At 36.3% G+C, this 13,793-nt stretch overlaps 1 protein-coding gene across 4 annotated transcripts in view; it reads left to right on the top strand.

Moving 5' to 3' along the window:
• Window positions 1-13,793, top strand: part of KAT6A (lysine acetyltransferase 6A) — a 115,326-nt gene that overhangs the window by 58,475 nt on the left and 43,058 nt on the right. For 3 of the 4 annotated variants that reach the window (XM_087418575.1, XM_087418577.1, XM_087418576.1), the window contains 6 exons: window positions 1,574-1,682; window positions 5,721-5,836; window positions 6,564-6,645; window positions 8,949-9,084; window positions 10,414-10,730; window positions 13,150-13,268. In XM_087418575.1, the coding sequence (XP_087274701.1) occupies window positions 1,574-1,682; window positions 5,721-5,836; window positions 6,564-6,645; window positions 8,949-9,084; window positions 10,414-10,730; window positions 13,150-13,268 (879 nt within the window). The remainder of the gene's footprint in view (window positions 1-1,573; window positions 1,683-5,720; window positions 5,837-6,563; window positions 6,646-8,948; window positions 9,085-10,413; window positions 10,731-13,149; window positions 13,269-13,793) is intronic. The other variant, XM_087418578.1, reaches the window with a different exon arrangement.

The following is a 13,793-nucleotide window of genomic DNA, read 5'->3' as shown; positions in this document are numbered from 1 at the left end:
ATAATGTCCATGGGCATTGCTACATGGATGTTCTATGGGCATTTTAAGCTCACTAAGTCCTAGACTAAGCTCATCCCCCTGCCCCTGAAACCCGTTTCTGTATTTTCTTCCACTGCCATCAGGTGGGCCTGCCTGTCAAATACCTCCAGAAGAACTTATGCCTGTGAAGCCTTTACCTGTCACCCCTTGCCCCTACTCGATCACTTCCTCCTTGGCTTCCCTTTGTAATACTTCTATCCTGGTACCTACAACATTTTATTTGTTCTCCCCAGTAGACTAAAAGCATCTTGAGGACTTTATATTGCTATACTGCACAATGCTTAGTGTAAATAGTTGAGAATGGACTGAGAGTGCCTCCCACTAAGCACATCAAAATCAAAGTCATCATCTCTTTGCTTTCCTCCTTATTTTCTTCTTTAAAATGACTTACCTTTCACAGTTGATGATGTCACCATCTTTTCAGTTAAGTTAGTCATGTTTAACTCATTTCCTTTTCTATCACTTCCACAACTAGTTGGTTTCTAAGTCTATAGCTCTTCTTTCTATTCCACTTCCCTAGCTTTGGTTCAGGTTCTTATCTTGTCTTCACCAGCCTATTGCAATCATTATTTAAATGTTCTACCTATCTTTAGGTTTTCCCCTATTTGTCTTTGATATTGCCACTGGAGTTATTTTCTCAAGTACAAGTGATCATCTCTTGGTTCAGTAACCTATTGTTGTTCTTTTTCTGCAGGATAAAGTCCAACTTCTTTACAAGACATTCAGTGGCAGCCTTCACAAACTGATCTAGCTTCTCCCCCTCCCCCTGCTCCTCACCCCACCGCTTATCACAGAAACCATATCCTTTAAGCACTGGTCTTAGCAGACTGCACACCTAAGTTTAAGTTCATCTTCTTTATACTACTGGTATTGTCTTTCTCTTCATCCTTGCGGGGGTCTAGGGGCAGGGCTAGTGCTGTAGAGGAACAAAGAAACCTAGGTTTAAACCTGGTTTTATCAATTATTATCTGTTGTCCTTGGACAAACTTCTTAAGATCCCATAACATAATACTGGCACTTAATACATGTTGCCTTCCTTTTTCAACCCTTCTCCTCCAAACCACAATTGGAATTTATCTTTCCCGCTTATACAGAGCACTTACTGTTTCTCTTTTATAGCACTTAATGTCTTTGGCCTTATATTATGCTTATTTGTATACATCTTATCACTCTTCTCCTACATCACATGCCTTTAAGGGCTGATACTGTGATTTCTTGCACTTAATTTAATTGTTCAACCTTCGGTGAAGGATTTGCTGTGTTTAAGCCATACTGTGTCATTTAGTTTCTAAGAGACCAGCATGATTAGGATCTGATTTTTTGGACCAAAGTTGTCACTCCAAGGACCAGTTGTAAAGGCCAGCCAAAGCAGGCTTTGTAAAAACTCACCTGCTTAGTTGGATATTTAGGAGAATGATAGGCTTGTCCTAAAGTTACATGTAACTGTTGTAGGAATTTAAAACTGGTTTTAGTGTCTTTATCTTAATACTAAAAAAAACTACTAGTACCTGACTGATTGTGTTTTTCCTTACAGCCGGTTGCTGAACCGATCCCCATCTGTAGTTTCTGTCTTGGTACAAAAGAACAAAACCGAGAAAAGAAGCCAGAGGAACTCATCTCTTGTGCTGACTGTGGCAACAGTGGTATGTGATCCCTGTATTCCTTCTAAGACGTGCTGTCAGGCACAAGGGAAGTATGTTTAACTGAGTTTGTATCTGTCATCCTTTTGAAAGTAATATTTTAATTTGATTCTGATTTTAGGTAACTGAGATGAGCTTTTAGACAAGGGAGGGATTTAAATGTATAGTTGAAATGTTTTATTCAGTTAATTTAAATCAAAGCCCTTAGTTTTTTTATGAAAAGCTTTCCATAGACTTATTTTTCCCTGTTGATCCTTGTATTTCACTATCAAACATCTGTTCAGATCACAGCAATCAGTTTGAAGTTATTGCTGGTTTCTTTAATAATCACTACTTTATCTTTCTTGATTTATGCCTCAGTCTTCATGAATAGAACCAGGATGATAACAGATTTGTTTTTCTTGATAGAAACTTACATATGTCACTTTGGGAAATAGAGTGTTGACACTGCAGTTTAGTGAACTGTGTGAAATTCTGGGCTCTAAAGAAGATTTTGCAAAGAGTCTCTTAATTTGTCAATTCCAGAGATACTCTTGGCCTGCATTTTAAGAACTTACAAGGCTTTGCAGGAAGGCCTTAGTAAACCAGCATTATCTTTCATCATAGCCTTAATTTTCAGTGTTTTATATCAGTAACAATCAAGATTTAGTCCAGAAACCAGAAAACACAAGAGTTACTTCAAGAGGAAAGGAATTTAGAATCAGGTACTTGTGAAATTGTTAGAAGGACTGAAGAGGCAAGCTCTAGGCTGGGCTTCTTAAGGACTGATTCCTGGGACACTGCAGAACTGACCCACCAGGGGAGTCACTGTATCTGCCTCTGTCTGGAAGAGGTGGAAGTGGCAGGCCACTGTGGAACTATTGAGTTCTCTAGCTGAATACTGGAATGCTGAATTTGGCTACCATTACAACTGCCTCTGGAGAACTGAAGGTGAAGAGCAGACACCAGCATTTTCATTACTTCGCTAATCATTAGAAAACAGTCAGTACAGGAGGAAGATGGTCGTTGCTTCATTTCTGTCTTTTAAAAATCACTCAAACACATCCAATTGGTAGAACTTAATTCACATCTAGAGCCTAACTGCAAAGGAGTCTAGAAAGTATAGTTTTTAGTTTTTCAGTTTTTATATATAGAAGGCATTAAAAGAAGGTGGGAAGAGATCTTGAGTGGTAGGTGACCATATCTAGCATAATATCACAAACCAAAATGAACTCTGGATGGATTTCACAGTTACATATAAACCATAAAATCATAAAAGATTAGACAAAAATATAGTGACGTCATACAATGCAGTGATTACCAAACTATTCTAGTAGTGGAACTTTTAAGAAATCTTATGGGAACCCAAATATATAAAACAGATAAAAATGAATCTGCTCTAGGTGAGATGGGAATGAAATGGGGCTGGGGAGAGGGTTGTGTTATAGCCCTGCCTTCTAAGAAGCAGTATATCTGAGGTGGTCTCTGAATTTCTGTGAGATAGGGAAGAGCGCAATTTGAAAACTGTTATTCTAGAGGGAACCTTTAAAGAACTAGTAGAATAAATAACTATTAATTATCTATTGCTGTAGAAATAAATTACTCCAAAACTTAGCAGCTAAAAGCAACAACAGACACTTTTTATTTCATGTTGTTTCTGTGGATCTGGAATTTGGGAATGGCTTACCTGGGTAGTTTTGGCTTGGGTTCTTTCAGTGAGGTTGCAGTCAAGATTTCAGTTGGTGCTTCAGTCATCCAAAGTCTTCCATGATGACTCACTTATCGGGCTGGCAAGTTAATGCTGCCTCTTGACAGGAAGCCTCTCTTCTTTGCCATGTGGACCTCTTTATAGGGTTGCATGAGTGTCTACACCATGGCAGCTGGATTCCCCCAAGCAGATATCTGATAGACAGAGCAAGGTGGAATCTGCAATATCTTTTATAATATAGCCTTAGAAGTCACATTCTGTCATTTCAGGGGTATCCTATTGGTATATAGATCAGCCCTACTCAGTGTGGGAGGGAATTACACAAGGGTGTGAATTGGGATTCTTAGCAGGAGGTAAGAATGATTGGAGGGCAACTTGGAGCCTGGCTATCACAGTAACCAAGGAAGAAAAGGATGGACATAGTCAAGTATGTGAATTTGGATATTTTCCAAATTAAGAACTAAAATACCCAAAATTTTAAAAAGCGAGAATCATTTGGGGAAAATAATTGCATTAAATATGGCAAAGGGCCAAAAGCTATAAAGTATAAGGAGCATGTTTACATTTCTAAGCATAAAGTCCAAGGGACAGAGCCTATGAACAGGTAGTTTATGTGAAAGTTAATAGTTGAGCATATAAAAAAAAGTTTACCCAAGTAATCATAGGAATGCATGCCAAAGAAGCAGTGAAGTGTCATTTTATAGCTTTTGTAATAATAAAACATGAACGATAAAAGAGCCCAAATCTAGAGCTGATGAAATTGTGGTAAAACATTTGTACTTTGCTAGTGGAACTGGATATCATATCAGAGGGTTTGGATTGTGTTTTGGCAGTGCATGTCTACCTCTCAAGCTATAAAAATGTTTATTTCATTTCACTCACCATCCCCACTTTCAGGAATTCATTCTAAGGAATTAATGTAAAAGAAGGAAAGAATCTATAAGCATATGAAATAATTCATTTTGGTATTCTAACTATTATGGGCAATAGACTAAGTATTTAACAATAGGGAGATGGTCAGGTAGGTTTAGTGTATCAACTTAGTGGAATATAATCAGTTTAAGGAATATAAATATAAAGTTTACTTCAATAAAATAATCAAGAAAAGCAAAACAAAAATGTATATACCCTATAATTAAAACCATGCAAGGGCTTTTAGCTAGTTTAAAAAAGAAAACTAGGGGCCAGCCCAGTGGTGTAGTGGTTAAGTTCGCATGCTCCGCTTCAGCGGCCTGGGGTTTGCAGTTCTGATCCTGGGTGCGGACCTGTGTACTACTCATCAAGCCATGCTGTGGCAGTATCACACATACAAAATAGAGGAAGATGGACACTGATGCTAGCTCAGGGCCAATCTTCCTCGGCAAAAAAACGAGGAAGATTGGCAACAGATGTTAGGTCAGGGCCCATCTTCCTCACCAAAAAAAAAAAAAAAAAAAAAAAGGAAAACTAGAACATGAAAGTGACTATTCCAGGATCATGTGATTATGAATAAGATTTTTACACCTCCTCTCCCATTTTCATTTGATGTTAGTGATGTTTTGATGATAAACTTCTTACCATCTTATCAAAGAGAAAATTATTTAGGAATAGAAAAGAGAAGAGAGAGGATAATTTAACCAGCCCTTTCCCTCACCAAAGAAAAATAAACATAACCAACTTTTAAAGAAAAGGGACAAATCGTTTCAGAGTTGAGGGCAAATTGGCTACTCTAAATTTTTGAGAATCAAACTGATACTAACTCTTGTAAGAGGAAACATTTTTTCTGTTACTATTAATTCTGATCACAATAGAAATACTGCTTAGGTTTTAGTTTTAGCTTGAGTGCCTTAAATCATGAGCAAATAACTCACTTTAAATGATGGAATTTTTATTATATATTTTTTAGTTATAAAAGTAACACATGTTAAAAAAAAATGAGAGCACAGAAAGCTATAAAGTGAAATGTGAAATCCTTTTCCTTCGAAATGTTTATAGCTCCATGTCCTAGGATTTTATAATTGTAAACAGTTTTTGTGTATTCTTCCAGAAATGACCTGGGCATCTTATGTATCCATATACATACAAGCACACATAATGTACACACATAATGCTTTAATGCAGGCCTAATAAAAGTTTGGAGTTTGTCAAGTTTTTTATGATAAAATTGGGGGTTTGTGTGTACAGAATTCTGTTTAGCATTAATAGAAGTGTATTGGAGTGCCAAGACCTGATGAGACATATGTGGCAAGCTTCCAGTAGTATCTTGTTTTCTTTGATATATGTTTTGATTTGAGATAATTGCCTTTTTCTACATTATTCTTTTAATACAATTACAAAATGATTCTTGTTTCGTTCTTGAATTTTCCCCTTCTTAGGTCATCCATCCTGTTTAAAGTTTTCCCCTGAACTAACGGTTAGAGTGAAGGCCTTACGGTGGCAGTGCATTGAGTGTAAAACGTGCAGCTCTTGTCAAGATCAAGGCAAAAATGCAGTGAGTACCTTTGCCTTCCATTGTGAATATTTCATTTAGAAGCAGAAGGTACTGCTGGCCTTTCCCTCTAAATGTGGTTGGTTATTTTTCAATCACTTGGTCCAGCAGAATTTAGAACAGTAGCCTCTTTAAATTACACATCATTACTTTAGTATACTTGCTCATTGAGACTTGTATTATTTCCAGGTAGTTTCTAAAGCACCTAGTTATATATTTGCAGAGAGAATAAGCTACTTTAAAGACATACTCCTTAAATTTGTTTAAATAGTATGAAGGCATTCATTTAGGAATGGTCAGTTAGTGTATTAATTACAAATTGTCCTTTTCTCTTTTTTATTAAAACAGACTACAGTGAGCTTATATCTGGTTACTGGATAAACTTGAAAGTAATGAAACTGTAGTTGCTTATTACAGATTAGGTGAAGCAAAACTTTCTGCTAAGTCAGACTGTCCATTTACAATTGTCCCTTGATATCTGCTGAGAATTGGTTCCAGGACCCCCTACGGATACTAAAATCCTCAATGCTCAAGTCCCTTAGTCGGAATCCGAGTCTGAGGATACCAAGGGCCAACTGTACTCAGTTAATACAAATTAAGGAAACTTTTACTGTTATGGTAACTCACCTTCTTTGTGAGATTGTTGAAGCTTCCTAGGTTTTATGAAGTCACGATCCTGACATGTTTCTATTTCAAAACGTTAAGCAGAATTGTCCTTTCTCTTTTTCAGGATAACATGCTCTTTTGTGATTCCTGTGACCGAGGTTTTCACATGGAGTGTTGTGATCCGCCACTTACCCGGATGCCAAAAGGTGAGAAATACTTTCTGAAAACAAACTGGCAATATAAAGGTGCATGTTAGTGAAAGCACTTCTTATCTACTTTGTTACAATGAAAGAATAATTTGCATCTTTCTCTTTGGGATTGTATAATAAGTAGGAAGAGAGCTATCACCTTAAAGATGGGGACAGTCTTTCTGTTTAGTCATCATAACATTCTTATGTAGTTTGGATTTATTATTATTTTTCTCTGTTTTCAATATTTAAGCATCCATGGAGGGTGAAGTGGTTCATTTATAAATATTTGCCAGTCCTGTTGCTAGAGGACAAAATACTTGCCTTATATAATACTTTGAAATATCTCTTTCTTTACAGGAAAAAAATGAAATTGTATTAGGTCATGTTGATTATATCATTGCTCATCACTTGAGGGGCCTAGAGCTATTAGAGTCTCTGGTTTATTTAAATCTTAAAAAAAAAACTGTTTGTAATTTGCAAACAAGTAAGTGCCCCAATCATAAGAGTGCAGCTTAATATTATTCTATTCTTTTGACTCCTGTTCCTTAAAAGGTATTTAGTTGAGATATAAGTGCCTGTTGGTTGGACTTCCATCTTATCATATGCTTATAGTTTCTTAAAAAAAAAAAAAATCCAGTTAGTCTCCTGTGCTTTGTCTTATCACAAATTCTATTTTCAACTCTGATTTTGTGATTTATAGGTTTTGTAAGTAAAATGCTTGTAGGATAGGATATTTGATAATGTCTGTTTGGAGAAATTTTCCTGTTGATGGAAAGGAACATCAAACTTAGGTGTAGCCAACTTATTCCACTTTAGGAACTTATTTGAGTACATCTTATGCCACTCTATTGACTGAAAAGTCTTACATTTATATGTATTGGAAGAATAAATATTCCCCTTTCCTACCTCTTCCATTTACTTGAAATCTGGACAAAAGACCTTCTGAGAATCCTTCAAGATAAGAAAGATTTTCTTAGGACTTCATTCCTGTGTATTTAATGCCTACGAAAGAAGTTTTATAGCAGCTTAAAGCAGGAAACATTTTATTTTGAAATAATTTCAGACTTACAGAAAAGTAGTAGAAATAGTACAGAGAATTCTCATTGTACCCTTTACCCAGCTTCCCTTAATGTTAGCATCTTAGAAAACCATAGTACAATTATTGAAACCCGGAAACTAGCATTGATATGGTACAATTGACAGACACACCTTATTTGAATTTCTGGTCCAGTATCTGATCCAGGATCTCACATTATATTTAGTTGTCATAGTTCTTTAGTCTCCTCTAGTCTGTGTTAATTCTTCAGATGCTGTCTTTCCTGACCTTGACACTTTTGAAGAATACTGGTCAGTTATTTTGTAGAAAGTCCTTCAATTTGGGTTTGTCTTTTACTTTATCATGATTAGATTATCATGAAGCTCATCAAGAATACCACGGAAGTGATGTTGTACCCTTGTAGTGCATCGTAACTGGGGTATATTATACTGGTATGTCTTAGTACTAGTTCTGTTAACTTTGATCACTTGATTACAGTGGAGAAACCTGATTGACACTGTAAAGTTGTTCTTTTTCTGCTTTGCCCACTAATTTTAGCATCCATCATTGATTCTTGCTTGCACCAATTTTTACTGTGGTGTTTGCATAATGGTGATTTTTCTATTTCCATCATTCATTTTACATTCATTAATTGGAATTCTGCTGTAAGGAGGAACTGTCCCTTTCTCCCATTTATTTATTTGTTTATTCAATTATTTATAGCATTATGGACTCATGGGTATTTGTTATCTCGTGGGTTATAAGCCATTGCTGTGATTATTTCTTTTTTTGCTCAGATTGACCCAGATTTGGCTGTTGGGAGCTCCTTAAAGTTGGCTTCAGTGTCCTTTTGACATGCCTTCGTCATCTTTTGAGCACTTCTTTATTTTCTGACACCACAAGATGTTCCAGGTTATCTTGTATTTTCCCTGCTCTAGTCCTAGAATCAGCTGTTACTCTATAGAAACCTGGCTTCTTTTCTTGTGGGATAGTACTTAGAAACCAATATCTGAGTGCTAGATATAGAGCAGGGATTCTTAACTGAGGATCAGTGGACTTCAACCATGTGTGGGCTTCAGGATATTTGTGAATCTCTGCCAGTTGTTTGTAGAATTTTGTATGTATTTGCTTTCATGCTTATTTTTCTGGGGGGCTTTCATCAGATTTTCAAATGAGAGTCCTTGACCTGAAAGAAGTTAAAAACTCCTGGCTTAGGGTATCTGAACACTTTCAGTGTATTTATATCTATTGTGCTTTTGTTTGGAATTTTCTTTCTTTATAGGCATGTGGATATGTCAAATATGTCGACCTAGGAAAAAAGGAAGAAAACTTCTACAGAAGAAGGCAGCACAGATAAAACGGCGCTATGCTAATCCAATAGGACGTCCAAAAAACAGGTTAAAGAAACAAAACACGGTGTAAGTTGTACTTGTGGCAAGGTGAGGGGAGAAAAGGATAGGGTCTTCTCTATAGTGTAGGATTCACTTGTTTGCTTGTTCTTATAGCTGGCACTGTTATGTAGTAAGGTCTAATACTTATTGAGCCCTTAATAAAGTGCCAAGGCACTGTTCTAAGTGCTTTACATGTGTTAAATCATTTAATTCTCCCAACAACCCAGTGAGGGGGAGGCCCTGTTGTTACTCTCATTTCTCAAAGGAGGAAACTACAGCACTGAGTGATTAACTTGCGCAAGTTTATAGTAAGTGTTGAACTGGGACTAATACCCAAGTAGTCTGGCACCAAAGTCTAGCTTTTAACCATTGCCTTGCATTGCTTCTCTTATATAAAAAACAAGAAAGAAAAAATTATGTTATTGTAGCATTTCACAGATTCCTCTCCTGATGTAGTCTCAGTAGTTTATTTCTATTAGGTGTACAAATCACTGGATAGCTTCTTCTATTGAGATCATAGCTAAGTCACATTCTATATCCTGATATAAAATAATGCAAGTTTTTCATCTGTTAGCAAAAATCAGGGATATAATTATCCCCTATAGACTAGGAAACTGGGCTGTGTCTAGAGGAGGTGGGGCAAGATTCAGTAGCTAATTCTGTCTTTGTTTTTGAGTATCTTTATAGTAATTCACCTTTGATGATATGTGAAATATCTTTAGTATTTGTATCTCTAAACCTCTCTTTATTCTCCAAAATTTTACCTACTCTTTTTACACTTGACTGTCTTGAAAGTGATATAATTGAAATGAATGAGCATTAGCAGCTTGCAATATACAGAACCAGTGTTGTAGTTCATATTTTAAATCTTAAATCAAGCTTTAATTTTCCTATAAAATGATCTTTTGATTCCTGACTTGCAGAGAGTAACCTGTCCTTGTGTTTAGAGGTAAAGCATAACTTTGAGCTGGTGCAGAGGTCATAGTACCTTCTACCTGGAAGGGTCTTAGTTGTCCTCTGGTCCACCTATCATTTTGATGAAGACACTGATGTTTAGAGAGAATGGGATTTGTCCAAGATGTACAGCTAGTAAGTGGCAAAATTATCACTCAAACATGCCTTCTGACTCCTGACCTAGGATTCTTTTCACTATAAAGTAACTAGGCTTCCCAGAAATAGATGTTTCCAATAATAATATTACTTCTGATTCATATAATATTTTAGTTTATGGAATATTCTTAACAATATAGATTTTTATTATAAAGCTGTAAGTTTTTTACTTATGTTACATATTAAATAGGAACCTTATAAAGATTTCTTTTTAATAGTTACCCTTTTCCCTATTTGATTCTTTAGATCAAAATGTCCCTTCAGCAAAGTTCGAACTGGCCCTGGAAGGGGTCGGAAACGTAAAATCACTCTCTCCAGCCAATCAGCATCGTCATCAGAAGAAGGATATTTAGAGCGAATAGATGGCTTGGACTTCTGCAGAGATAGCAGTGTCCCCTTGAAGTTCAACAAGAAAACCAAAGGGCTCATTGATGGGCTTACCAAATTCTTTACCCCTTCCCCTGATGGGCGGAAGCCTCGAGGGGAAGTGGTAGACTACTCTGAGCAATACAGAATCAGGAAAAAGGGCAACAGAAAATCAAGCACTTCAGACTGGCCCACAGGTAAAAGTTTGTTCAGTTAGAAACAAAAAGTACTCCCAAAGTGTGTTATTTGGAATAACACTAGTTATCTGAAATAGATTTACATTTGATTATTAAAATTGGTTATGGAATATAAGAACGTATTAAAAATAGATATTTAGATGATAGTAAAGTGATATCTATGGCAGGAATTTAGAGGCTAGAGATGAAGTTGCAGAGTGGACAAGTAGAAACTCTTGGTAGAACCACAAAGAATCTGCCTATAGAAATTTGGAGTATAACCTTGAATCAAGGACAACTTCATATTCATAAATTACAAAATAAATCATGTGATGAGCATCATGATGCTTACTTTATTCCCAGAGGGAAATTCAAAAGAGTATGGGGGGATAAAGTGCTGTTGATCTAAGCATAAGGAAAAGACCAAAATATATGCAAACACGGTAGGGTCATTGATTTTGCTACTTCAAATCTTGGCAAATATAGTTGCAGTTTTCATGGATTACACTTAAAAAGAGGGAAAGAGAGAACAGCTCCAGACCATTTGCTTATGTATCAGGCTAAGTTTCCTAGTTTTCAAAGTGGAGAACATCTGTGGAGAAGACTTAATAGTGTGGCAGATACTTCAGGTCAGAGGAGAAAATTTTGATTAGCTGTCCAGATAATTAAAGCTTAAACTAGTCTCATTGCTATTTGAGTGCCTTGAGTTTAGAGAACCTAACCCTGTGTAGGAAGTAGAAAGGGCTCTTACGAAAGTAGAAGGAAAGTAGAAGAATGAGAGTGGACTCTTGGATCACAAGGGCCAAAGGTATGGTGTCTCATATACTGCATATACTTAACTTTGATTTTCTTCCCTTGAATGTTCCACTGGTTTTTGTATTCACTGCTTCGTCACTCCTGCTTGTATAATTGGTTGATTGGTCCAGTGCAGGCAAGAAAATCCTCGTCATTGTCAGGTCCCTGTTTTTATGCTGTATTGACTGGCCTTTTACCAGAGTGGCAATCAACTAAATTATTCTTTAAGCATTCAAGTACTTTTCGTGTCTGTATCAGCCATGTAGACAGTAGATAAGCTCCAGTCTGAGCATGTTTATCTAAGAAAATATGCCAGCCGTTTAGGCTAGACTTAGAAGGAAAGAATCTTATAAAGCAGATCCTAATGAAAGGCATTTTTGAGTTAACCATTTCACTGGAGATGGATTATTAGAAGAATCTACTGCAAAGTTTTAGAAATAGAAATTAGTAGGGCAAATGTGTAAAATATAGGGAGAACCAGTATTAAGCTGTAGGCATTGATGAGAGCTTTTGCTTTAATTGGCTTTGTCGTATTCTTTATGAATTGTAGAGTTGAAGCAACAATCTGCACCATCTGATACAATGCCACTGAAGGCTGTACTATATCTGTGCCTGCATCTGTCTGTGTCACACACTAGGGGGCATTAAAGTCACATAGTATCTTTAGATTATATATATTTATTTTTCAGTTTGGGGGTATTGTCAACAGTGAGTCCTTGTCCTTTTTTCTTCTTATACTAAATGAATAACAGACAGCCTATATATGCGGTTGATTTGAAAAGAACTGTCTGTCACTAATTGGTCTTTTCAGCCACACTCATACAAAGAGGAAATGAGTCCATCAGCAGTGTCATCTTGAAATGCAAAGGATAATGATCTACATAATCCCCCAATACTCCTTTCACTAATTTCTTTGCCCATTTGAGGAAGATGCATCATTTAGTGGATGATTATTATAATTTCTCATATTCACCCAGAGGATTATCATCTGTGATCCTCAGGTTTGTGGAGTTTGTGCTTTAAAAGGGCACCCAGAATGTGAGGGGAGTTGGCACTTCTTGACATCAGTTAAGGTAGCTGAGATGAAGGTTATCTTTTTGCTGGGATAAGAATGTGTTGGCCTTATGAAAATTGCAGGATCATTGAGAATTTTAAAAGGAGCAGATTTTCCTGTTTTGCTCCCAAGTGATGAAAATTATGTCTTTCTATAACATAAACTTCTTCCATACTACCAAAGAATGAAAAAGCAATATTTGAATGTTGACTTGTTAAATTCGTGCTACAAAGTGTTATATTCATACTATTCCAAAATAAATTCCATACTCCTTAGACCTTTTTCTTATTCTGCTTTTGTGTGTATTATAATATACTAAAATATGATCTCTTTTAATGAAGTTTAAATTTAGTTATGTAATATTTTTAAGAAGCTTTGAGACAATTCAGGGTTTTCATTATAAGGCAGATATAATATGTATATATTCTTTATTGACTGGTATCTTTCTAGGAGTCAGTTTAGTGCTGTCCTCTGTTACATAAAACAAATTAAGGTCTTCAAACTGAAATAGAAACGTTTGAAATTTTTTCTAGTTACTGTATTAAACTAAGGATAGCACTAATAATGTGTGAGCCCTTTCTTTATGTGCAGACAATCAGGATGGCTGGGATGGCAAACAAGAAAGTGAGGAACGGCTTTTTGGGAGCCAGGAAATCATGACTGAGAAAGATATGGAATTATTTCGTGATATCCAAGAACAAGCACTGCAGGTAAAGTTGGATATTCACATTGTTGGGCAATCAACAATCTGTATATGGATGAGAAACAGAGGATTCATTGTACAGTCATGCGTCATTTAATGACAGGGATACATTCTGAGAAATGCATTGTTAGGCGATTTCATCGTTGTACGGACATCATAGAGTGCCCTTGCACAAACTATACACCTCGGCTATATGGTGCTAATCTTATGGGACCACTGTCAAATATATAATTGGTCATTGACCAAAACATCGTTATGCAGCTCGTGATCATATTGTGGGTAAGACAGTAACAGCAATTTATTTATCCAAGTGGACATGGTTTGTACATATACATAGTTCTGCTGGTTAGTTCCTTTCAAACCCATGATAACTGCTTTGGTTTTGCAGATAAACACGTTGCTTTGACTACCAGTATTAAATGAGCTTGGTTTATTTGTTTTCTGTCTTATGTGTGAAGAAGAGTTTAGGATTTGACCAACCAACCAACAAACAAAAACCAAGCTTCTCTCGGGTGATAAAACACCCATATTC

Source organism: Ceratotherium simum, chromosome 28, assembly GCF_057802395.1.
Source record: "Ceratotherium simum simum isolate JZ-2026a chromosome 28, ASM5780239v1, whole genome shotgun sequence".
Classification (NCBI taxonomy): domain Eukaryota; kingdom Metazoa; phylum Chordata; class Mammalia; order Perissodactyla; family Rhinocerotidae; genus Ceratotherium; species Ceratotherium simum.
Note: the sequence above shows the minus strand (reverse complement) of the source record. Positions and strands in the feature narration are given on the sequence as shown.